Source organism: Dromiciops gliroides, chromosome 3, assembly GCF_019393635.1.
Source record: "Dromiciops gliroides isolate mDroGli1 chromosome 3, mDroGli1.pri, whole genome shotgun sequence".
Classification (NCBI taxonomy): domain Eukaryota; kingdom Metazoa; phylum Chordata; class Mammalia; order Microbiotheria; family Microbiotheriidae; genus Dromiciops; species Dromiciops gliroides.
The window spans coordinates 159,935,741-159,960,231 of record NC_057863.1 but is presented as its reverse complement, the minus strand read 5'-3'; the positions used below and the strand labels follow the sequence as shown (position 1 = coordinate 159,960,231).

At 37.5% G+C, this 24,491-nt stretch overlaps 1 protein-coding gene across 2 annotated transcripts in view; it reads left to right on the top strand.

Annotated features, from left to right (window-relative positions):
• The window catches only part of TMTC4 (transmembrane O-mannosyltransferase targeting cadherins 4), an 87,319-nt gene that overhangs the window by 450 nt on the left and 62,378 nt on the right, over nt 1-24,491 (top strand). For both annotated transcript variants that reach the window (XM_043998096.1, XM_043998095.1), the window contains exons 2-4: nt 10,509-10,724; nt 19,577-19,692; nt 21,011-21,227. In XM_043998096.1, coding sequence (XP_043854031.1) covers nt 10,509-10,724; nt 19,577-19,692; nt 21,011-21,227 — 549 coding nt within the window. The remainder of the gene's footprint in view (nt 1-10,508; nt 10,725-19,576; nt 19,693-21,010; nt 21,228-24,491) is intronic.

Sequence of the window (24,491 nt, the reverse complement as noted above, 5' to 3'; positions counted from 1 at the left end):
GCTGCCCGCGGGCTCCCCCGGGGTGAAGGGCTCGAGCTCTTGAGAACCTGGGCAGGGTTTAGCGAAGACTTTCAGTCGCGGAAGTGGTCAAAAGGCACCGGCCACAGGCCACTCGAGCCCGGGTGCTAAGCGGTGCATGGTGCATGGTTCCCTGGGACAAAGAACGCTCTGCGTGCCACGCTCTGTTTTGGGTCCTCCGAGCCTCTACCTCCCTGCTCAAGGCAGGAGCGTGTCTGGGGTTAAGGGGGGGGGGGACTCCCGCTTTCAACCCCGTTCCCCCTCCCCGTTTAAATCTCCCCGCCTCCCCACTTGGAGCCGGCCAGCCCCAGAGACTGGCTGAGTCCAACCAGAAGACTAGCGAACTTGTCATCCACTCGCCCCTTCCCACCTCGTTCCCATTGTATTGCTCTCCTCTCCCCCCGGAGAAGAATGGCCACCTGCTTGTCACCGGTTTTCCCCCTGTGCGGTTTCCTGGGCCATGCCCCAAAGCTACTGCATTATCTTGAGCAGTTCAAACCGAGAGCTGGCAGAATCTGTGATGGATAAAGCCCAGGTGCTTGGCCGACTGCCCCTGGGTTAAAAGGTGTCCTAACTGAAGCGGTGCACTGCGGCCAAATATGAAACCCCACCAGAAAACAAAACAAAACAAATAAATAAATAAATAAATACAAAGGAGCGTGCAGCCTAGGAGGGCAACTCTAGCGGACAAATCAGTGAGTTATAGGTGTGGATTTGGACTTTTTGAAAAGGAGAGCAGGTGCTGCCACCATCCCCTCACATCAAGCATGCTCTGCATGGCTCCTGTTTTGTTTCGGTGTAGTTGTTTTTTGTTTTGCTTTGCTTTTGTTTGTCTTTATGGTAAGAAGGCTGCTTAGAATTGTCCAACCTGCCATAAAAATTATTAAACTATGCCTGTTCCGTTTCCCACTGCCCTGGAATGGATAGATGAGGTGAATTATTCAATTTCTTAACAAACATTTCTACTAGTGGACTGATTAATTCTCCCTTTCCATTTGCCTCGTCCCTATCTTATTCCCACGGCGATGCCTGTCTTGTGGCTGATGGAGGTGTCGCTAAATAATGCCAGCCGACTTGCTATGAAAAAATGGCTACAAGCTAGCAAGCTGGAAACTTTCTGGGAGAGTTAAGTTATGGGCAGCTGCTTCATTGTGGATTGTTAATAACACAGTCCCTTGCTAAGTGTAGTGTTCTTTTTCTTAAATTTAAAACCATGAGTGTGTTTAAGAGAAAAAGATACTCGGAATACAGTTTTTTGTTCAGCACTGCTTGTTGAAGGGAGGGTAGATAGTATTTTCTCTAGCTCTGACAGAGATGATGATTGTGACAACTCAGACAAGAGGCCAGTTCATCAAGGTGCCAATAGCCATAAATGAGCCTCCCCTGGAAGTCACTGACCCATATTAGAAGATGTTAGTGATTTATATTATTCTGTTTCACTGAATAAATGTGATTGAAATGGCTATCAAAGACCAAAAGACCTTTCCACACCACAAACATGAAAATTGCCCTTTGGTTAGGACAGTGACCACCTTTTGCAGGCCCTGTCTGTGAATGCACTTCATTTCTGACGGTTCTTCCTCAGGTTGCTCCTTCTGCTGCTGCTATTTACCAGAAATCCACAGTGCTGTTGGATTTGTCCAGTGCCTATTCTAAACCTATTCTCTTTCTTCTCACCATCAGCATTACTCTCCATTTATAGCAAATGGCTTGCCTTCCTGTATCTCAAAGAAGATCAAAACTCCACTGCCCTGAGTTTCTCTTAGCTTCTCATCAACATCATTGAATCTTAACTTTGGTTACAGAAGAATTATCCTTATTACTCAGTAAAACAAATTCTATTTGTACCCTTAATCCCAGCAGATCCTTCAGGACCTTGCTATGAGTTCTGACCTCCCTTCAGACTAACGGGCCTAGATGGCTCCAGGCCATCTCCTCCCACCCTTAAATTCTCTGTGTCCCAAATTGAGCTAATTTTCTTTTCACTTAACCCTCCTTAAGCGTTTCCTCCTTATTTAATTGTTGCTATTTGTGGTACTAACACCATTCACTCAGTCTCTCATGTTCATAGTCTGGTTTACCCATTCTCTTACCTTGATATCTAATTAGTTGTCTGATCCCGACAATATTACCTCCATAATATCTCTTGTATCAGGCTCTCCTCTCTTATCATTTCTATCACTTTTGCAGATAAAATCTCTACGTGATGAATCCCCCATTAGAATGTGAACTCTGAAAGTAAGGAGCTGTCTCACTTTTCTCTATGCATCTCCAGCATTTAATGTAGTGCTTTTGCACATAGTAAACACATAATAAGTGTTGGGTTGTTGGTTTTTTGTTTTTTTTCATTTATCTTTTATTAGTACAAATCCTTATTTACTTCCCACCCAGGTCACCACAATAGCCTCCTTATCTTCCTGTTTCCATTCCCTTTCACTATTCAATCCATCCTCCATCCTACTGCCAGGATAAACTTCTGTTCTCATAATGTTAGTCCTGCTCAAAAATCCTTAGTGACTTCCTTTTGCCTGCTAAGTAACAATTCAAATTTGGCATTCAATGGTCTAGAGCAGTGGTGTCAAATTCAAATAGAGACAGATCCCTGCTGGAGCATACCAACTTAGAAAACCACAAATTAACTATCTCTATGTTGTGTTATGTTTTTCTTTATTTTGTTAAACCACCAATTATATTTTAATATGGTTCAGACTGCACTGGGGACTTTTACCCTTGAGTTTGACACCTGTGATCTAGAGTTACCCTTTCTTTCTAGCCTTATATCACATTACTCCCCTTCATATACAGACCCCTTTAGCCAGCTTGTACTCTTTTTCCATGGAATGAACTCTGCCACACTTCCACCTCCATGAGTTTGCTCATGCTATTATTCACTGTGCCTAGATTTTGTATTCTCTGCAGTCTTCTTCCCTGCAGAATTACTATCCAAACTTTAAAGACCAACTCAAATGCCAGGTTTCATCTGCCCATGAGAAATCCCCCATCTCCCTAGTCAAAAATAACTTTCCTATGCCGAACACAGAGAGTGCTTTGTTTTGTAACTCTTAGCGTATAATTCTGTTTATCATAGTCACCTGTGGTTTATTCCCCCAATAGACAGAAAGCTTCATGAGGGGATAGATATATGATCTAAACTTTGTCTCCCCTAACACAATACATTATGTAGTGGAGGTACACAATAATGTTTGCTAAACTAAATTGCTTACAGGTACGTATTATCTCTGACTCTGTTTTTGTACCTTATATCTTAGGAACTGTTAAAAAATCTACCATTGGAGCCGATTGTATTTTTTTTTTAATTCACATTCCATCTACAACCAGATTCTTATGGCTCTTTCTCCTGATCTTTGTCTATGGAATCAGAGAACCTGGGTTCAAATCCTACCTTACTGTCTTTATGATTTTGGGCATGTCACCCTCCCTGGTCCTCAATTTCCTCCTTTGTAAAATGAAGGAATTGGACTAGATGACCTCTGAGGTCCTTTTTCTTTCTGTGGTGATTCTTCTATTGCTATTCTTGTATACTTTATTCTAAGAGTTACTTTGTAACTGATCTCTATGCTTTCCTATTTTATCCATTTTCCAAACCATCTTATATGTAACTACTAAATAACTTTACCACACAGTTTTTATTCTAGCGCACTTTCCAGTAATTGCTTATAGGACACCTATTGTATAAAATGTAGCCCTCCATAGTCTAGACTTGAATCAGTCTTGCTTTGCAGGGAGGTTCTAAAACTGCTCTTTTTTTCTTCTCACTATCAGCATTACTTGAAGTCAGGAAGATTTGAGTTAACCTCTCTCAGCCTCAGCTTCCTTATTGGTAAAATGGGGATAATAATAACACTCAATTCTCACAAGGTTGTTGTAAGGATGCAATGAGATAACATGTTGTATTTTTATTTATTTTGTTAAACATTTCCCAATTACATTTTAATCTGGTTTAGGCTGCCCTGTGGAATTTTACCCTTGAGTTTGACACCTGTAATCTAGAACCACCTTTCTTTCTATCATATTACTCCCCTTCATGTACAGGGTACTGCAGCCACGCTGTATTTTTCTCCCTGGAGAACTCTGTCCTCTCCTACCTCCATGCCTTTGCAAGGCTCCCTACCATTCTGTTAACACTTGCCCCTGCCTGAACTATAGCTCCTTACTATCTCACACGAAGTGTATTTATTTCTACCTCCATTTCTTTGCATGTCATTTTCTCTGTATAGAATGCCTTTCTTCCTGTTCAATTTAAGTCATGTTCCCTTACCTTAAAAACCTAGCTCTAAACACTTCCTCAGATACTCTTTTATAATTGACTTCTGATGAGGCCCTTTTTCCTAATTTTCTTGGTACTTATATATTCATAGGCTTAGTGGTTTAGAACTAGGAGGGACCTTAGGAATCATCTAGCCCAACACTGTCATTTTATAGATATAAGGAAACAGAATTTGTAGTATATTAATATTTATGTATTGGTGTGTTGCTTTAGTTGTATATTTTTCTCCTCTGTTAGAGTGAGATCTATGAAAACAAAGATCATGTCCAGTCTTTTGTTGTATCTGACCCCCTCCGTCCCTATGCAACACTGAGTGCAGTACTCGGTACCTCATAAATTAATTCACTGAGTTGCTAACTCACTGATTACATGTTATCCCTTTTATCCCTACAACAACACTGTGAATTGGTACTATTATTATCCCTATTTTACCAATGAGTAAACTGAGGCTAAGAAAAATTAACTCAAATCTTCCTGATTCCAAGTCCAGAGTTATCTACTGGACTACCTGGCTTCTATATGTCATTTCACCTTATCCTCACAACTCTGTAAGGAAGCGATATTATTGTCCATATTCCATAAATAACTAAAATGAAGCTAAATAAGTGACTTTCTTAGGGTCATATATCTAGTAAGTTTCTGAAGCAAGATTAGAACCCACATCACCCTTATTCCAAGTAATGCACTCTATCTACTATAGCACATAGCTTCATCCTCTCTTGTCTTCTTAAACCACTTGTTGACCCTTTAGCTATTGATTGTGGGAATCATCAGAAAGGACCTGTATTTATATTTATGTTTTGTGCATCTTTTAAAATGCCATTTCTAATAATAGCACCATAGTGATTGCGTCTTTAATTTGATTTGTTCTTCTGCAATGTAGTTTTTAAAATTTATTATTATTATTTTAGTGAGGCAATTGGGGTTAAGTGACTTGCCCAGGGTCACACAGCTAGTAAGTGTTAAGTGTCTGAGGTCAAATTTGAATTCAAGTCCTCCTGACTCCAGGGCTGGTGCTCTATCCACTGGGCCACCTAGCTGCCCCTACAATGTAGTTTTATCATTTTGCTTTGTCTTCCTGGTTTGGTTTGCTGCTCATTCCTTCTTTGTCAGCTTATAAGACATCTTCATTCCTCAGGAAATTCAAACAAGAACTAGGTATTTCAGCTTTCCCTTTGCATGGAGTCTTGGCCCACACCTAGGCCTTTCCACGCTATACCTCAGAAATATATTTGGCTTCTTAACATATACATATGTATACATGTACATGTTATTGTTGTTGTTCAGTCATGTCTGATTCTTCATGAGCCTACAGACCATACTGTCCATGGGATTTTCTTGGAAAAAATACTGGAGTAGTTTGCCATTTCTTTCCCTGGTGGAATAAGGCAAACTTGCCCAGGGTCACATAGCTAGTAAGTGTCTCAGGCTGGATTTGAACTCAGGTCTTCCTGACTCCAGGCCCTGTGCTCTATCAACTGAGCCACCTGGCTGGGGCATGCATGCGCCCGCATGTACACACATGCACACATACATGTTTGTGTGTGTGTGTGTGTGTATATATATACTATATAAATATATACACATATAGAATATGTAGATAGATGTCTGTCTGTGTGTGTGTGTGTGTGTGTATTTAGGCAATACTTGTGATTTCATTGCTGTGCAAAGCTTCAATAAAGAAACTCTCCACAGATGCAAATCAGCAATTCATCTGTGACTTAATGTCTTAGGGCCCTAAGCAACTCCAAGCTATGTTACATATGTTATCTCATTTGATTCTCACAACAACTCGGAGGTAGGTGTTATTATTATCCACATTTTGTAGGGGAGGAAACTGAGGCTGGCAGAGGTTATGTAATTTCCTGCTTGTCAGAACTGCTTTGTGTTAGAGGCCAGCCTTGAGCCCAGCTCTTCCAGGCCACCTCTCTGTTCACTATTCTCACTACTACATCTGTGCATTCAATGTTTTTTTCATAAAAACTTTTTATTTGTCCCTTATATGTTCAGAGATTGCGGTGATTGTAACTCCTTTTGTATGATTGACTTTCAAATGCTTGTTACCATTGTGTTAGTAATCCTTTGATTCTGAGACCACATTCATTTATTTTGTGTTATTTGAGGAGGAACAACTAACTTCTTGACTATGTCCTGTGCCCTGAGGAATAAAGATGGATGTGTCCATGGTCTTCAGAAGTTAAGGACTGAAAAAATTATATATGAGAGAACATTTTGTTTGATTATAACATGATATTGACATTTATTTAACAGTACATTAAATAATGTAGCTAAAGTGACTATTTTCAGTCTGTCACCTAACTGGGAAGCAGGGTGTGATAGATTGAATGCCATTTATGAAATTAGGAGACCTGATTTTTGAGTCCTGGCTCTGTCACTTAATGCATATGTGATAAGTACCTTGCAAGCTAGAACTTTGACTCTGAGCCTCAGCTTTCTCATATGTAAAATAGAATTTATAGTACTTACAATAACAAGCTGGATCATTGTAACCAAAGTGCTTCAAGAAGAATGAAATGCTATATAATAATAATTATTATTATAGCAGCTAATATTTATATAGAACTTTAAAACTTGTAAAGTGTTTTATAAATGTTCTCATTTGATCTGTACAACAAACCTATGAGGTTGGTGCTTTTATTGACCCAGTTTTGCAGATAAGAAAACTGAGGCAAACAGAGGTTAAATGACTTGCCCAAGATCACACAGCTAGTAAATGACTAAATCAGAATTTGAACTCAGGTCTTCCTGACTCCAAGGCTAAATTCTATCTACTATGCCACGTAAATGTAAACAATTATTATCATGAGTTATGTAAGTGTTGACCTCAATTTTTCTGTTCATTTGTTTCAGTTGTTTCTAACTCTTCTTGAACCCATTTGGAGTTTTCTTGGCAAAGATACTGGAATGGTTTGCCATTTTCTTCTCCAGCTCATTTTACAAATGAGGAAACTGAGGCAAACGGGGTTAAGTGACTTTCCCAAGATCACATAGCTAGTAAGAGGCCAGATATGAACTCAGGAAGATGTCTTCCTGACTTGAGACCTGGTGTGCTCTGCACTTTGCCACCTACCTGCCCATGTTAACCTCAATACTTTACTTCTTATTTTCATATTAGAGTAATATTTTCATGGCCTTCATAGTGATTTTAATTTCATTTTAATTTTCTAGCATACAAAATAATGGTATGCTTTTGACTGACTATATGGTCTCTTAATAGTGTAAGGAAGCATTAACTTCAATTAATTGAAGCACAATGCAGTGAGCATGGAAAGTCTTAAATAGAATTCATAGCTGTAGTGTGGATACCTGAGAGATGATTTACCCATTCATTGCAAAGGGAAAAGATGAGGGAAATAGTAGCTAGGATATTGCCTGGCAGCTCTTAAGATCATGCACTACAACAGACTGAATGGTTTGGGGACTGACAATAAATGAGAAGCCAAGCCTTTCATCTCTAGGTTGTAAATCTAAACCTTTCTTAGGCTGCTAGAAATTGAAAGGTGTTACTATCAAATGAGGAGTCTCCTCTCTTGTTTGATCTCCATTAGTGAGCTCAGTAAAAATAAATGTCTAGAGTAAAACTATCTGTGTTGTTGAACTTTTGTTGACTCATTAATTCTGTAGTTTGAAGAATTAGCATAGGAAATGAGGATTTAACAGATCTAAACTATCTTCTCAAAATGAGCAGGGTGATGCTGATCCTCCTTCAGCTGCTCGGAGCTTATAGTAGAGAGACCTGAATGTGGGTCAAGTCCCTTTGTTGATCAATAGAGTTCAATCAGTACTGAAACTCTGATTTTGCCACACCATTCACAGCTTCTATGGAGGATCACATAGAAAAGGAAGAGAAGATGGTAAGCCATTCTTGCCCTTGATCTCATTGTGGATAAATCCAGAGAAAGAACCCAAAGAAGAAATAAGGTATAGGCTCCATTTTATTGAGTTAATATTGATTTAGATTAAGCTGTAAGGGAATATGAGGTTTTTGTGAGATTTTTAAGATGTAGTGTGGGAGATCATGGAATCATAAATTTGATTTCAAGATCATTTAGTCCAACCTCCATCCTATTGTAGGAATCTTTTCTCCAATATAGCACATTGGGGAAAGCACCAGAAAGATCTGGGATCTCTAAGTCTAGTTTCAGACATGTTACTAACTAGATATGTGTCCTTAGGAAGGTCACTTAAATTCTCTGGGATTCAGTTTCCTTATGTGTAAAAGAGTGGAACTAGGTGATCTCCAGTGTTCTGGCTCTAACAATCCATGAATTCTTGATAGCCTCTGCCAAAATGCCTGCAGTGATAGTGAATGAACTTGCCCCATAAGGTAGCCCTAGTCATTTCTCCCTTTTTCCCCTTAATTTGAAACAAAATCTCTTTATGGCATCTATTTGCTGGTCTTTGTTCTGTCCTTTAGAGCAAAACAGACATCCCCTCACTCTGTCACTACAATCCATTGGTTGCCATGTCTTCCCTTAGTTCTTTTCTGTAACAGATTAAACATCACCAATATTGCATCTGCTTGGGCTATGGAACTGTTTTTAGACCCCATCACTATATTAATAAGTTTTTTCCAGACATACTCATTTGTCAATCTGTCTTCTGTTGGCATTTTAAGCTCTTCTCATCTTGGCACTAACCAACCTTATATATTACTTCCCTTCATGCACTCTTTTAGTTTAGCCAAACTGACCTTTTTGTTCCTTATATATGATACTCAATCTCCTTTGTTCATGTCTTTTCCCAGGATGTTCTACATCTGCCCTGCCATTCTTGGAATACCCCCAGTGCCCTAGTTTCCTTCAAAGCTCAGATGAGGGGCTGGCTACATCATAAAGTTGTCATTTCCTGATACCCTTCCCTTTGCCTATGTGGCCAGTGCTTTCTGCCCCTATGATTACTCTGTTTTTATTGTGTATATACTTAAACAAATTCATACTGTCATATAATATTAGCTTCTTTAGGGCAAGTATTGTTTCATTTTTTTGTTAGTGTTAACCAAAAACTCACAATGATTTTTCTCTAATCTATTAGAGTAAGTCTAAAGACCTCACCATGGCATAGTAGGTCTTCTGTCACTTTATCCCACCTTTACTAAGGCAAGCTAATTTTCTCCCTACTCTCCAAAAAAAAAAAAAAAAACCACCTACCTTTTAAGCCCCAGTTTCATTGATGGCAATCATAGATCTGAGTCCCACACCATGCTTGCTCTTGTTCCACTACCTTTGCTCACTTGTTCTACATTGAATGCCCTTCCCTTTTCTCTTTATAAATCTAAATCTTATGCTCCTTTCAAGACCTAACTCCAGTTCCACCAATTCCACAAAAACTCCTTTGATTACTCCATTCATACTTTTTTTTTTTTGGTGAGGCAATTGGGGCTAAGTGACTTGCCCAGGGTCCCACAGCTAGTAAGTGTCAAGTGTCTGAGGCTGGATTTGAACTCAGGTACTCCTGAATCCAGGGCTGGTGCTTTATCCACTGTGCCACCTAGCCACCCCTTCAAATAAAATTCTAAGAAACAATTCTTGTTTTTCTACTGAGAACAGGTATCATATCTTATAGATTTTTTTTTTTTACAAACACCTTACCTCAATATCTTACAAATATGGACATTCAGTTGATTGATTTAGAAGGGAGGTATCTAGACTTTTTAAATTAGTTGTAGAACTTTGTGGTAATGAATTTATTTTTACTCTAATAGTTGATTAAAATTGTGAGTCCATTGAAGTTTTGGAGTTTGACCTTACATGATCTCTCTCTCTCTTTTTTTTTTATTTTTTGGGTGAGGCAATTGGGGTTAAGTGACTTACCCAGGGTCACACAGCTAGTAAGTGTCAAGTGTCTGAAGCTGGATTTGAACTCAGGTCCTTCTGAATCCAGGGCCAGTTCTTTTTTTTTTAAGTGAGGCAACTGGGGTTAAGTGACTTGCCTAGGGTCACACAGCTAGTAAATGTTAAGTGTCTGAGGCTGGATTTGAACTCAGGTACTCCTGAATCCAGGGCCGGTGCTCTATCCACTGCGCCACCTAGCTGCTCCCATGGTCTCTTGCCAATTTAATGTATTCACTATAAAAATGTTCATAAGTAATATAGAAATTTTGTGTATTTATTGAATTTATATGAATTTACTTAATAGTAGCATTTCTTATCTGTTAAAATACCTGTTATATGTCTTACAGATTTCTGATCAACATAATGCTGGAGTGTCATTCTCAGAACCAACATTTTTCAAAATGGCTGAAGTGGATATTAATTTGGATCATGTCATACCAACAACCATTCTTCCCACTTACTGGGCAAAACTTCTAGTAGCATTTGTTTCCTTTGTATGCTTTGCCCATAGTTATGATGGAGACTTTGTCTTTGATGACTCAGAAGCCATCGTCAACAATAAGGTTTGTGTCTCATTGTGACTGTTATACTGATGTTAACAACCAAACTAGGCCTCAGATGCAGTACCTGTTTTCAACTTGATGTATTTTCTTTTTTTTAATAAAATAAATTTTTCTCCAGTTACATGTAAAGACAAGTTTTAACATTCGTTTTTAAAAAGTTTTGAGTTCCAAATTTTTCCCTCTATTCCTCACCTCCACCCCCCTGAGAAGACAAGCAATTTGATATGGGTTATACATGTTCAGTCATGCAAAACATATTACTATATTAGTTAAACACAGTCTCAAAAGGGAAAAAAACGATGAAAAAAATACAGAAAGTGAAAAATAGTATGCTTCAATCTGCATTCAGATGCCATCAATTCCTTCTCTGGAGGTGTGTAGCATTTTTTCCTCACAGGTCCTTTGGGAATAGTTCAATTATTCACAGTTGGTCATCATACAGTATTATTACTGTGTACAATGTTTTCCTGGTTCTGCTCACTTTACTTTGCATCAGTTTATATAAGGCCAGGTTTTTCTGAACTTGGCCTGCTCATCATTTCATAATATTCCATCATAATCATATGCCATAACTTGTTCAGCCATTCCCCAATTGATGGGCATCTCTTCTATTCTTAGATCCCCAAAGGAGAGCTACTATAAATATTTTTTTTACAAAAAAGTCATTTCCCACTTTTAAAAAAATCTCTTTGGGATACAGACCTAGTAGTGGTATTGCTGGATCAAAGGGTATGTATGGTTTGATTGCCCTTTGGGTATAGTTCCAAATTGCTCCCCTGAATGGTTGGATCAGTTCATCACTCCACCAACAGTGCAGTAGGGTCCCAATTGTCCTGCATCCTCTCCAACATTTATTATTTTCCTTTGGCCAATTTGATAGGTATGAGGTGGCACCTCAGAGTTGTTTTAATTTGCATTTCTCTGATCAATAGTGACTTAGAGCATTTTTTCATATGACTAAAGATAGGTTTGATTTCTTCTGAAAACTGCCTGTTAATATCCTTTGACCATTTATCAGTTGGGGAATGACTTGTAGTCTTATAAATTTGACTATATATTTAAGAAATGAGGCCTTTCTCAGAGACATTTGCTGTAAAAATTGTTTTCCAGCTTGCTGCTTTCCTTCTAATTTTGGTTGCATTGGTTTTATTTGTGAAAAACCTTTTTAATTTAATATAATCAAAATGATCAATTTGACATATTTTCAAGTCATAGGAAATATTTTATCTCTAGTAATTGAATGTCATCCCTCCCATCAGTTTCAGATTTTCTTTTTGATTGTGCATAAAATCTAGTTTCAAATTTGATGTAACAACACAGAGCACGATGCCCTTTTCACTTCTGCTGGAGTCATAGTCTTATAGAATTAAAACTGGAAGAGACATTAGGTTGTATTAAGTTGATCTTTTTTTCCCCTGTGTAAAAAGGTCATGGAATCATAGATTTAGAGCTCCCTTTAAAGATCACCAAGTCATTATCCTTAGACCTTGCCAACCTACTACTTTTGTTACAGTCAGTGGAAAAATTTGGTCAAGAGAAGAGTTATGGGGAACATGGCGACTGCCCTCAAGTACTTGAATAGTTGACATATGGAAGAGAAGAATTAAGCTTTTTGTACTTGGCATCAGGAATAGAATTAAGACAAAACTTTTGGATGCTACAGAGAGATAGATTTAAAGTTGATTTAAGGTGGAGGAGGCTCCTAACAATTACAACTATCCAAGTGTAAGGAGCTGTCTTGGGAGCTCATGAGTTCCTTATGAACAGAAGGTGATGATTAGAGCCTGGATGGATAAGTTGGGTGGGGTTTTATAAAGAGACATATAGACAGTATAGGAGTAGGTAAGCCTAGATGAGCTCTGGAGTCTCTTCCAACTCTGAGAGTTTCTGTAATGTTACTTCTAGTCTCTGCAGCTGCCAGTCAAACATGGCAGCAACTCGAGTGCTTCAGTTTATGTGAAAAGTGATATAACAGTGAGAAAAGTTGGCAGTATAGCTATATGGCAACTACTGTCATTTATATCAGGACATTCCATGCTGACTATTGCAGGTGAAATTGTAGTGAGCCATTCCTATTTGCTGTATGACTTTCACACATTTTGTACCTTGAGAATCCAAATGGCTGGATGTATAAGGTCCTCATCAATTTTATTTACCAGTGTATACTAGGTATGAGATGGAATATGCTCTTCTTTTTCTTCATCTGCCAGTGAGATTCAGGAAAAGGGGGGAAATGGCATAAACAAACAAACAAATGAACAAATAAATAAATAAAGGCAGGTGGGAGGGAGGGAGGGAAGGGGGGGAGCAAGAGAGAGAGAGAGAGAGAGAGAGAGAGAGAGAGAGGAAGGAAGGAAGGAAGGAAGGAAGGCCAGCCAGATAGAAACAACTGAGTCCCTTTTGAACATCAATAAATATTGCTTATGGCCTACATTGCTTCTGTTAAATCTAGCTGTACTCAGGAGAGTTTTTGTCTCTGGAACTACAAAGTAAGGTTTAAAAAATACATTCACCTACCTTTATTGTGGAAACCTACATGGATTTGTGGCATTCCCTTGGAAAACTTGGTGAACTTTATTAAAAACTCAAGGTGAGAAATTCTTCCAAATGGGAAATAAATGTCACTTTGAAACTCCTAAAATGTTTCACAAGTTGATAAATCTCTTCATGAAAACAGTGGCTATTTGGGAAAACGAAGTAAATTGTGGGTGCTGCAGCATTTAATGGTTTAGAAAGAAATAAGGTGCCTTTTTTTCCTTCCTTTTTTTGGAGTGTGGGTAAAGATAACAGACTACACACTATTGTTGATGTTTGTTTTTGATACAATTCCTTCAATTAAAATTTTCCTCCAGTTCATCCAGCAGTTACTAACAGATGTTATTGCTTTAGCTTATTTTTAAAAATAAAAGAAGTGAGAAGGAAAAATTAAAATTGTGGCTGCAGGCAAGTACATCAAATTAAATCAGTTGCTTAAATAATTTCACTCTTATTCACATATAATGCTGTTTTTAAAACTAGAAGAGAGTTGATTTTTCAAATTAATTTAAAAAAAAATTCTGTTCTTTCTTTTGGTTGGATTTTGGTTATTAGGCCTACCACATAAAAATATTAAGTAAGTGCCAGGGCAGAAAATCATTGCCCAAGAGACAGAAAAAAAAGGGTAAAAGTATTCTTTGGCTTTATTAAAGTAGGTATATTCAGTTCTTTTCCTTGTGCGATGCAGCAGATGAAGTCATTTTATACATCTACTGAGCATTGTTTTGCCAGGGTTTTCTGGGGCACCATACTGTGCCCCTTTTGTTAACTTGCTGCCCCCCCCCCTTTTCTCTCTTCCTTGTTTAATGAAAGATACTCTGTTCATTGGCACAAAGCCTACCATAATGTGAAACAGGCTGTTACTGGATTTTATTGGTGTTAAGGACTCTGTTCCAGATGCTTCCTTAAAGTGTTGAGCTGGGTTTTTTGTTGTTCACTAGGATGCTTTTCTTAGAGACAGTTGAGTTAGCAGGAATCTCAGGCATAATACATCTTTTACATAAATCATTATGTAGAAAAATTGACCTTTCTTCAAGTATTGCATCCTGCTGTGTATAGACTTCAGGTAATCAAATATTTAGAGATTCTTAGATATTCATTTTCTTTTTAGATGGGAGAAGTAGAAGAAGAATCTTTTCTCAACTATATACCCCATATTAACAACTAAAATAAAGTAGGTTTTTGAGTTTTGTTTTCAGGTAATCCCAAATTAATGTATAGACTGTGTAGCCATTACAATTTCTGATCAACTTTGATATGAACAAGTTCATCATGCTTATAAGGGGTTGGAGCAGTTATACTTGGTGGCAGTGAAATTCAATCACCAAAGATAGTATTAAATAATCAGCTGTAGCTTTAAATACATTTCCTATTGAAGATTTCCTCCCTTTGACATAGCAAACAAGCAGAACCAGGAGAACATTGTACATGGTAACAGCAACATTGTGTGGTGATCAACTGTGATAGACTTAGCTCTTCTCAGCAGTGCAATGATTCAAGACAATTCCAAAGAACTCATGATGGAAAATGTTCTCCAAATCCAGAAAAAAGAACTGTGGATTCTGCATGAAGATTGAACCATATGTTTCTACTTTTTGTTTTTACTTTTTTGAGGATTTTCCCTTTTGTTCTGATTCTTCTTTCACAACATGATTAATGCAGAAATATTTTTAATGTGATTGCACGCATATAACTTATCAGATTGCTTTCTGTCTTGGGGAGAGGGGAGAGAAGGGAGGGAGAAAAATTTGGAACTAAAAATCTTATAAAAACAAACATTAATCTCTTTACATGTAACTGGAAAATAATAAAATACTTTTATGATTTAAAAAAAGTTCTTTTTGAGCCTTTCTTTGGCCCAAAACCAATTCATATTCTTCTTGGAAGCTTTGGATGTAGGAGCTTTGACTTTATCTTCTAAGGAGGGAATATTTTGATCTTCCTTGTCACCATAGAAACTTTCTATGGTCAGAATTGTTTGTGTGTTTGCTTATTTCCCCAGCCTAATTCTTGACTTTTAACTCTTTATAAAAGTGGGGCACTGCTTCCAGGGTGGAGAGCTCACTGTCCCAAGCTTCAGGAGGGTTGTGCAGCCATTTTCAGAGATACTTAGAGGAATTTGTAAGTTTTTAGTTCTTCCAAGGTGGTATGATTTAAGGGGAGGTATGTTCACTACTCTCCTGGCCTGTGCTCTAGTCTGCAAGCAACTACAGACCTGCTTTTCTGCCCTGGAACTATGAACAGTCCCATTCCACTGTGGCTGAAGGCTCTGGTGTGTTTGTCATCCTCTCCTGGCTGGGGCCACCACCTAAGACTGTGACCTGGATCAGAGTATGGGCAAAGCAATAGAGTCCTGCCTCAGTGCTAGCAAAGAGACTCCTCTAATCTCCTTCTGGCCAGTTGTTCAATCTCCTTACTGTCTGTGGGCTAAGAGTTCTAGAAGCATCTGCTGCTGCTGCTGCTGATTCAGAGGCTCCCAAGGCCTGCTCCTGGTTGGCTGGGGCTGGGGTTGCACTGTGGCCTGAGCTGGACTGCACTCCACTCTCACCCCAGTACAAGAGACCTTTACTGCCCACTTTCTAAGTTGTCTGGCTGGAAAACTATTTCACCATGTCCTTTTGTGGGTTCTGCTGCTCCAGGAATTGTCTTACGGCATTATTTGAAAGTATTTGGAGGGATCTTGAGGAGAGCTCAGAGAAGTCACTGCCTTTTCCTCTCCATCTTGGCTCGCCACCCCCCACCCCCATCATTTCTTTTGAAATGGGGGGAAAAAAAAGCTTGAGCATTTTGTTTTGCATTCAAAATTATACAGGAATTTTTTACTCTTATAAGGAAAGTAGGGGGTTCACTGGTTAGAGCACTGGCCGTGGAGTCCATTTAGAAGACCTGAATTTAAATCCTGCCTCAGACATTTACTATCAGTGTGACCCTGTAAAATGGGGATAATAACAGTGTAAGGGACTAAAATTCTAGCTAGTCTGTCTAAAATATCTAATGAGTGGTCACCAATCAATTATAAACTTTAGCAAGAGTTAGACTTTTAAGCATTTATTAAGGAGAATAAGAATTTGGTGAAGAGAAAGAGAAAGGCCTAGATTCATCTATCTATTAAAGGGAGAGCGCATTTCTAGCTCCACTCTCCACAAGAGTCCTGGTGAAAGAGAGTGAGAGTGCCAGTCTCGACCCCTCTTCCTCCCACAAGCAAATGTCAGGATGCCAAAGAAAAGCCGTATGTCTTGCCCTCAGGCACCTTCTCCTCATGGCGGAGCTTTCCTAAAGTAAGTCTCCAGCAGGTGGCATCATTCCAATCATTACAACAGGACCTACCTTACAGGGTTGTTGTGAAGATAAAACCAGATAACATGTTTAAAGTGCTTTACAAACCTTAAAATGACATCTAAATACTAGTTGCTGATTTTATTACTACGAGCTGATTCATAAGAATCATTTTAGAATTTGAACTTCAGATTATTTGAAAGAATTCTCATTCTATATACATTTGTAATACAAGTGCCTTATATGTTTAGAAAACTTTAAGCATTATATAATTTGGGGCTATTAATGAATGAAATGTGGGTTTTTAACTGTGCGGGGTTTTAATAATTTCTACGATTTCTGTGGATGAGCTCTTCCCACCTGTGCCGCCCCACACCCCAATTGCTTCTGTTGCAAATCAATAATGAAGAGACTTTAAAGAAAACAGGCAGACCTAAAGAGAAATAGATTATTCACACAGAGAATTGCAATTATTTTAATGAAATGTTTTTGGTAAGTGGACCTTAGTTTATTATGTATATGATTTAAATAAATTACTTTATTAATTGAGTAGAAAACAAGAGAACAAGAGCTACAACTCAGCCTTGGAACACCAAGGTATTTGCCTAGTTCTTTTGATGGGCCAGCTCACTAGAGAGCTGTTCTTTGTAGCAGAATTTCTAAATGAGAACACTGCTTTATCATGGAAAAAAAAAAAGACAGAAAGAAGCAAAAAAAATAAATAGTCTTAGTCAGGTAAAAATTGCCAGAAAGCAATATTACTTTCCTTCTCTCAAGAAAGCAAAGCTATATGATATAGGAATATGAAGTTGTAGTCATTTCTATGATTTTGGCATGTTTTTTGTCTTTTTCATCATGTATAATTGTCTATATATAACATTTCTATGTGTCTTTTTTATTTGTATCTTCTTGCAAACTAAAATGTTTATAATACCTTAATATTTTTCTATAACCTTTATAAGATAGATATGGCATATATTATTCCCATTTGACAGATTAAAAAACTGAGGCACAGAAAGGTTAAGTGATTTGACCAAACTACTTAATAGGAAATCTACACTCTGAAGTAGTAGAATATACTTCTCTTAACTCTACACTATATTCTTTCCATTACATTTTTCTGCTTCTTTTTCATTAGTATTCTGATTAATTTATACCATTTATACCAAGGTCATTATGGTTCTTAAAAATGTCATGATTTGCTGTCTAGGGGAGGGGCGAGGGAGGGGTGGGAGGGAGAAAAATCTGAAATTGCAAAGCATGTATAAACAAAAGTTGAGAACTATCTTTACATGTAATGGAAAAAATAAAATACCTCATACATTAAAAAAAAAAAAGTCGTGATTTGGGGCAGCTAGGTGGCACAGTGAATGGAGTCAGGAGGACCTGAGTTCAAATCCAGCCTCAGACACTTAACACTTACTAGCTGTGTGACCCTGGGCAAGTTACTTAGCCCCAATTGCCTTATCAAAAACAAACAAACAAACAAACAAAAAAAGTCATGATTTAATTTCTATGGAGAGGGTTGGTTTACTTAATTAAATGATAAATATTCATTGCTTAGATTAGGGAGGCAGCATGTTGTACTAGAACACTGGTTATAGAGATAGATAATCTGGGTTTGAATCCTGCATCTGCCAAGGTGTATGGCTTGAACAAGTCACTGAGTCTCCTTTGCTTTCAGTTTCATCGTCTATAAAATGTGAGGTTTGAAAATGATCCCTACTCTCAGATTCCATCCACCTCCAAACCCCATGATCCTATCCTATCCTATCTGTGTGTTTAATTCTAATTTTTTCCCAAAGTAAATTCTTAGTTGTTATATTTAGTGATGTGATCAATAACTTATAATTAAGTAATCTTCCCCATGGGGTTTTATTAATTTTTCATCAGTTGTTTGCCATTCTTTATCTTTGCCTCTCTTGTCTAGTGTGGTTTCCCTGCTCTGGGAATAGCAAAGAAGCAAATTGTTTTCATTGTACTTCATATAAAATATGTGGACGGAAAAGCTGGACACATTTTTTTACAAGCATTCAGAAGTGCTAAGTTTCTGTCCTAACACCACATCCTCCAGATGCTGTGTAATAAGAAGAATGCAGCATATCTTTACTTATTTCCATGGATGATGGGATTAAAAAAATATGATGGGTCAGATTCTGACTCCCTTTTCTGTATGTTTTCCTATATTCAGCATTCCCTTTGAAGTCTATAAGTATCCTATGCACAGAGGGAACAGGTCAGATATGAAGAGTCATTAGTGTTTAATTATCATAATATCTTATGGTTGCTGAGTGGAATATTACAAAATAAGTTAGGTTTCTTTTCTTTTTAATGTTTTATTGATGCTTTTTTGAAACATCATTGTCACCTCCCAATAACCTTCCTCCCCCATACAATCTTCTTCTTTTGTATGAAGAAAGCAGATAGGCAAAATTAATACCATCTCTGACAGTGTATGTAGTTTTTGCATTTGTAGCCTACTGCCTCTCTGTCAAGAGAAGGGAAGTTTATTTCACCACCAGCCATTTGGAATTAAGACGGATTAACATCAAATTTCTCTCAATTCTGAGATATTGTAGGGTTTTTTTTCCCTTTACTATGTGATCATTATGTTCTCTTGATTCTGTTTTATTCTCTATGTTTGTTCACATAAGACTTCCCAAAATTCTTTGGACTCTTAATATTTGTTATTTCCTAAAGTGCTATAATATTCCATTATGTTAATATAACAAAATGTATTCAGTCATGCCTCAATTGATGGGTACATCAATTATATATTTTTGCTACCATGAAAAAAAAGCCAGTATGAGCATTAACCACTTCCCTAGGATGGCTTATTTTCAAAAATGAACATTGGTTTTGGCTATTGATAACACCACTCTTAAGTCTATTAACAAAAATTTGCAGGTTTCTATTGAATGAGCTATTGCTTTTCATGTGGTAACTGCCCTGGGTATGCCAATTCTTATCTTCCTTTTGATAGACTGATCTGTAACATTCTTTGATATGTTTTGGGTTGTTTGTTTTTGTTTTTTTTTCAGGACCTCCGAGCAGAAACTCCACTTGGTGACCTTTGGCAACATGACTTCTGGGGCAGTAAACTCAGCAGCAACACTAGTCACAAGTCTTATCGGCCACTCACTGTCCTAACTTTCAGGTAAACCATGCTGAAACTCACAGTGCTGCTTGGTTGTTCCACATTTCCTTTCATGCTTTAAGATAACTTGTGTGGTATTTTTCACATAACAAGTATTTTTATATTGGGGGTTAAATGAATGAATGAATGAATGATGATTCCTGTCTATGATTCCAATAAACTAGTTGAAATATTTGTTTCTCTGTTGAGAGTTGACAACATGTTAATGGAGTTCTGGAGCAGCTGTTATTTGGAACACACAGCATTTACCTGAAGGTCATAAAAACATCAATAGTATATATATAGGCAGTCTTTGAATCAATTCCATTTATAGTTCCACATAATATGAAGTATAGATGTGCTAGCTATAAAAAAATTAATAAATAAAATATTCCCCCACCAAACAAACAAACCCTTGACAAAGCATTGTTGTTGTTCAGTTGTGTCTAATTCTTCTTGACTCCATGGACCATAGCATGCCAATACTGTCCGTGGGGTTAACAAAGATACTGGAGTGGTTTTCCATTTCCTTCTCCAGTAAATTAAGACAAACAGAAGTTAAATGACTTATCCATGGTCACATATGTCTTCCTGACTCCAGTCCCAGTTCTCTTTCTATTGAGCCATCTAGCTGTATCACTGGACAAAGTATGAGCAGCTATTATTTTCATTACAGTAAGATTATTCACTTCACACAGGTTTCTCTAAATTTTCATTGCATCTGTATGTTTATAAATCATTTACTACTTGCTAGAGAAACATAAAACTAAAGTTTTGAGTTATTGAAAATTAAAGATCAATTGGAAATTTAAATCTCAGAAAATTATGAGTAATTTAGAAGAATGTTTCAATTTGCAAAAAAAAAGGAAAACAAAACCAAATTTGCACACTTTTGGAGGACACAATTAGCTTATGTAAGCACCTATACACACAAACACACAGGGTACTAGTATTTCTTCCCTCTAGATGTTTATAAGTAGTATTTCATAAACTGGTATATTCCCTTAATTAAATCCTCAATTTAATTTACTCAATATCATAGTTAGATTTTAAACTGCTCTCTTAAAATACCTAGTTTTCTGTCTTTTCCATTTCCTTTACTGTTTTTGCCTTCCTTTATATGCCCTTTACCTTCCATTTCCCCTGTGCAACTAATTATGTTTATACTTTCTTTGTTCTTTGAATTGACAGATTTGTTCATTTTTTCAGTATTTTTTATCCCCAAATACACAAAGTATTTCTTCTTACTTGAATAGTTTGACTTGCAACCACTTTCTTTTGAATTGTCTCCCTTCTTCATACATATACTAACCTGAACATCTTTTTTTTTTTTCTTCAGGATTAACTACTATTTATCTGGAGGTTTCTACCCAGTGAGTTTTCATATTGTCAACATTCTCCTGCATTGTAGCATTTCTGTCCTAATGGTTGATGTCTTCTCAATATTATTTGGTGGTCTACAATATACCAGTAAAGGAAGGAGATTAAACCTGGCTCCCAAATCATCCCTTTTAGCTGCATTATTCTTTGCTGTACATCCAGTGCATACAGAGTGTGTAAGTACCTACTTGTTGCATCTGCTTTCATAAAGGAAATTCTAAGATCTTAAATGTTTGCATATTTCTATTCACTTAAGTACTTCCCAGGAACAAATAAATGAAAAGTAAGCTTAAGAAGAACTTCAAAATATTGTTGATACTATCTGATTAGCTTATTTAGTAATATTAATTGTAATGACATGAACTTCCATACTCAATAATGTGGCATTCTTATATGTAAACTGTGGAGACCAATTTTTAATTGGGGAGTGTTAGCTAAGCGGCTCGCCACAATATTGGGGCAAGGAAGGAGACCAGCAGCCTCCTTCAAAACAGAATAGGATTTATTTAACAAGAACGAACTTTAAAAAACACAAACAGGATCAGTAGGATCAAGGGAAAGGAAATAAAATGGGGAAAGGGAAATTATACAACCTGAAGAACACCACCGCCCAAGAATCAGCTGAGAACACACAGCAGCATCCTGTCACCTTCCAGCTTCAACCTAGAATGGCAGCAGACCCCAGGCTGACCACACACAGCCCCCAGCCAATTGGCTGGCCACTCTGACAGTCACATGACTGCCCTCACTAGGCTTCCAATCATTATAATTTTGCCAGGCCCATGTAGGCATTGGTGAGTGGTGATGATGTGAGGTGCCAGTGTCATGGCAACGGCTACAACCAGTAGGTGGAGCACTGTGCCGTTTGCGGAGCTCCAGAGGCCAGTGTGCGCACCACGGTTTGTTTGTTTTTTTAATTTTAGCCAAAAGATGGGGTCATAAAAACCTCAAATAACAATTAATTCTTTACAGTATGGTGCCTTATGGTTAGAAAGAGCTTTTAATAGAATTCCATTTGATACTCAAAACAACCCTTTATGATATTATTATATTATATCATAATAGTGTTAGAATTATTGCCCCCATTCTACAGATGAAGTAATTAAGGATCTGTAAGGTTAACTTGTTTGCCTAAGGTCACATAGTTATTAGGAGGTAGCTTGATGTCTCAGTGGATAGAGTTCTGGGCCTGGAGTCAGGAAAACCCAAGTACAAATCTGTCCTCAGACACTCACTAGCTGTGTGACCCTCAGCAATCACTTAACCTCTGTTTGCCTGAATCCAACGGAGAAGGAAATAGCAAACCACTCCAGTATCTTCCTCAAGAAAAACCCCATGGACAATACTGGTGTGTTATGATCTGAAGAGTTGGACATGACTCAATCAACTAAACAACAACAAGAAGTTGTTAACAACAGCAGTTATTAAATGTATTAAGTAGGACTTAAACCTAGGTCTTCTGCTTTCAAATCTCATACTCTTTTATTTTTTTCCTTCCTTCTTCCTTCCTTTCTTTCTTCCTACCTATCCAGGAATATGGATCTATAGACAAATTTTACATATATTTTTTGTGAAATATATGTATATTTCATTTTATATTTTTTATATGTGTTATTATGGATCGGCTAGGTGGCACAGTGGATAGAGTGCTGTGCCTGGAGTCAGGAAGACTACATTCCTAAATTCTAATATGGCCTCAGACATGTTCTAGCTGTGTGACCCTGTGCAAGTTACTTAACCTGGTTTGGCTCAGTTTCCTCATCTGTAAAAACTGAACTGGAGAAGCTAATGGCAAACCACTCCAGTATCTTCACCAAGAAAACCCTAAATGGGGTTACAAAGAGTTGGACATGACTGAACAACAATATGCTGTTATTCATATTACTCTGCTTACACCAACATGAATAAGAGATATAAAATGAATGCTTTCTCTTTTCTTCCTGCTTTCCTTAATAGGTTAATTATCAAAGTTAATTGGGCCTGGTTTTATCTGGCAGTATAATTTGCCATCACCTCATCAGAGTAACTGAGAGTATTTAGATTTTAACTACTGGTTAAAGATTACTTTGTGACTGAGTAAAGTATTTAAACCCTCCCCAGATGTCTTATGTTTAAAGCAAATTAAATGAACCTGATTCTCAGCTCCTTAGGCTGCTGTGAACCCAATGAGAAAAACTCACTGTAGATTGATGTAGGATAAAGAGAATGTTTTCCTAGCCTTTGCCTTTGCCCTTCTATGCTGCACTTGACCACAACATGTGAGGGCATGTTTTGGAGTAGGCTGTTTCCTGAGTAACTCCTTTTGGTCTATCCTGTGTCTACATTAGGCCACTGGGCATAAGATGTCACTGGTCTATAGTGCTGCTTTCTAGTGAGCTCTGCAATGCTGATTGAACTGAGCCATTACTAAATATATTTGGCACCAACTCTATTAGTCAGTGGTATTCAGGATAGGGTAGCTGGGGATGGGGATTAAGTTTCCATTTGCACATATATAACTTCATAAAAATACAGTAGACTCTATGTAAAACTTTGAAAATTCAAGTCAAACTTTTGCTTGGGCTTATGGGCCAAGGGGAATTATTGTCAGGTATGTTTTTGAGCTAGATGAACTCTGAATCCTCCTTGAAATTTAGTAATCATTGATTTCAGCATCTTAATTTTACAAATGAGGTATTACTTTTCTCTATCCCCAATTGTACTCAGCATGAAAAGTATAATATTTCTGCTTCTTTTAAAGTACTATTCTATATCCAGCTAAGTGACTTCCTGAGTACAATATGGTGAATTTAACACCTTTAGATGAATTTATAAATATTTAATAGAATGTCTTTTAGGGGTATAGTCTATGACAGAGAAAATGAGATTTGGTTAAAGAAGCATTCTATGTCTGATGGGGTCTGTTTATTATTTAAAAGCTACTTGTTTATGCTTTTTTTTTCCATTGGAAAATTCAGAAAATTTTAGCACCCCACAGGCTGAAAACTTCTTTGCAAGTTTAGAATTAGCATTCTCTTTATTTCTTCCTTCCTTCCTTCTTCCTTCTTTCCTTTCCTTTCCTTCCCTTCCTTTCCCCTTCTTTCTTTCCTTCATTCTTTCTTTTTCTCTATATACACACATGTGCTTGCATTTATATATGTATAGAAATACACGTCTCCTTTCCTTCCTTCCTTCCCTTCCTTCCTTTTTTTCTCTATATATTCATGTGTTTGCATGTAGAAATGTGTGTAGAAATACACCCATGATATGTCACCTTTTCTTCCTTCCTTCATTCCTCCTTCCTTCCCTTTTCTCTTTCCTTTCCTTCCCTACCTCCCCTACCTTTTCTTTCTTTCTTCCTTCTTTTTCTATATACATGTGTTTGCATTTTTATATATATGTATAGAAATACACACCATGTCTCATTATAGCTTGTCTCTGCTGCATAAGCTGCAAAATTG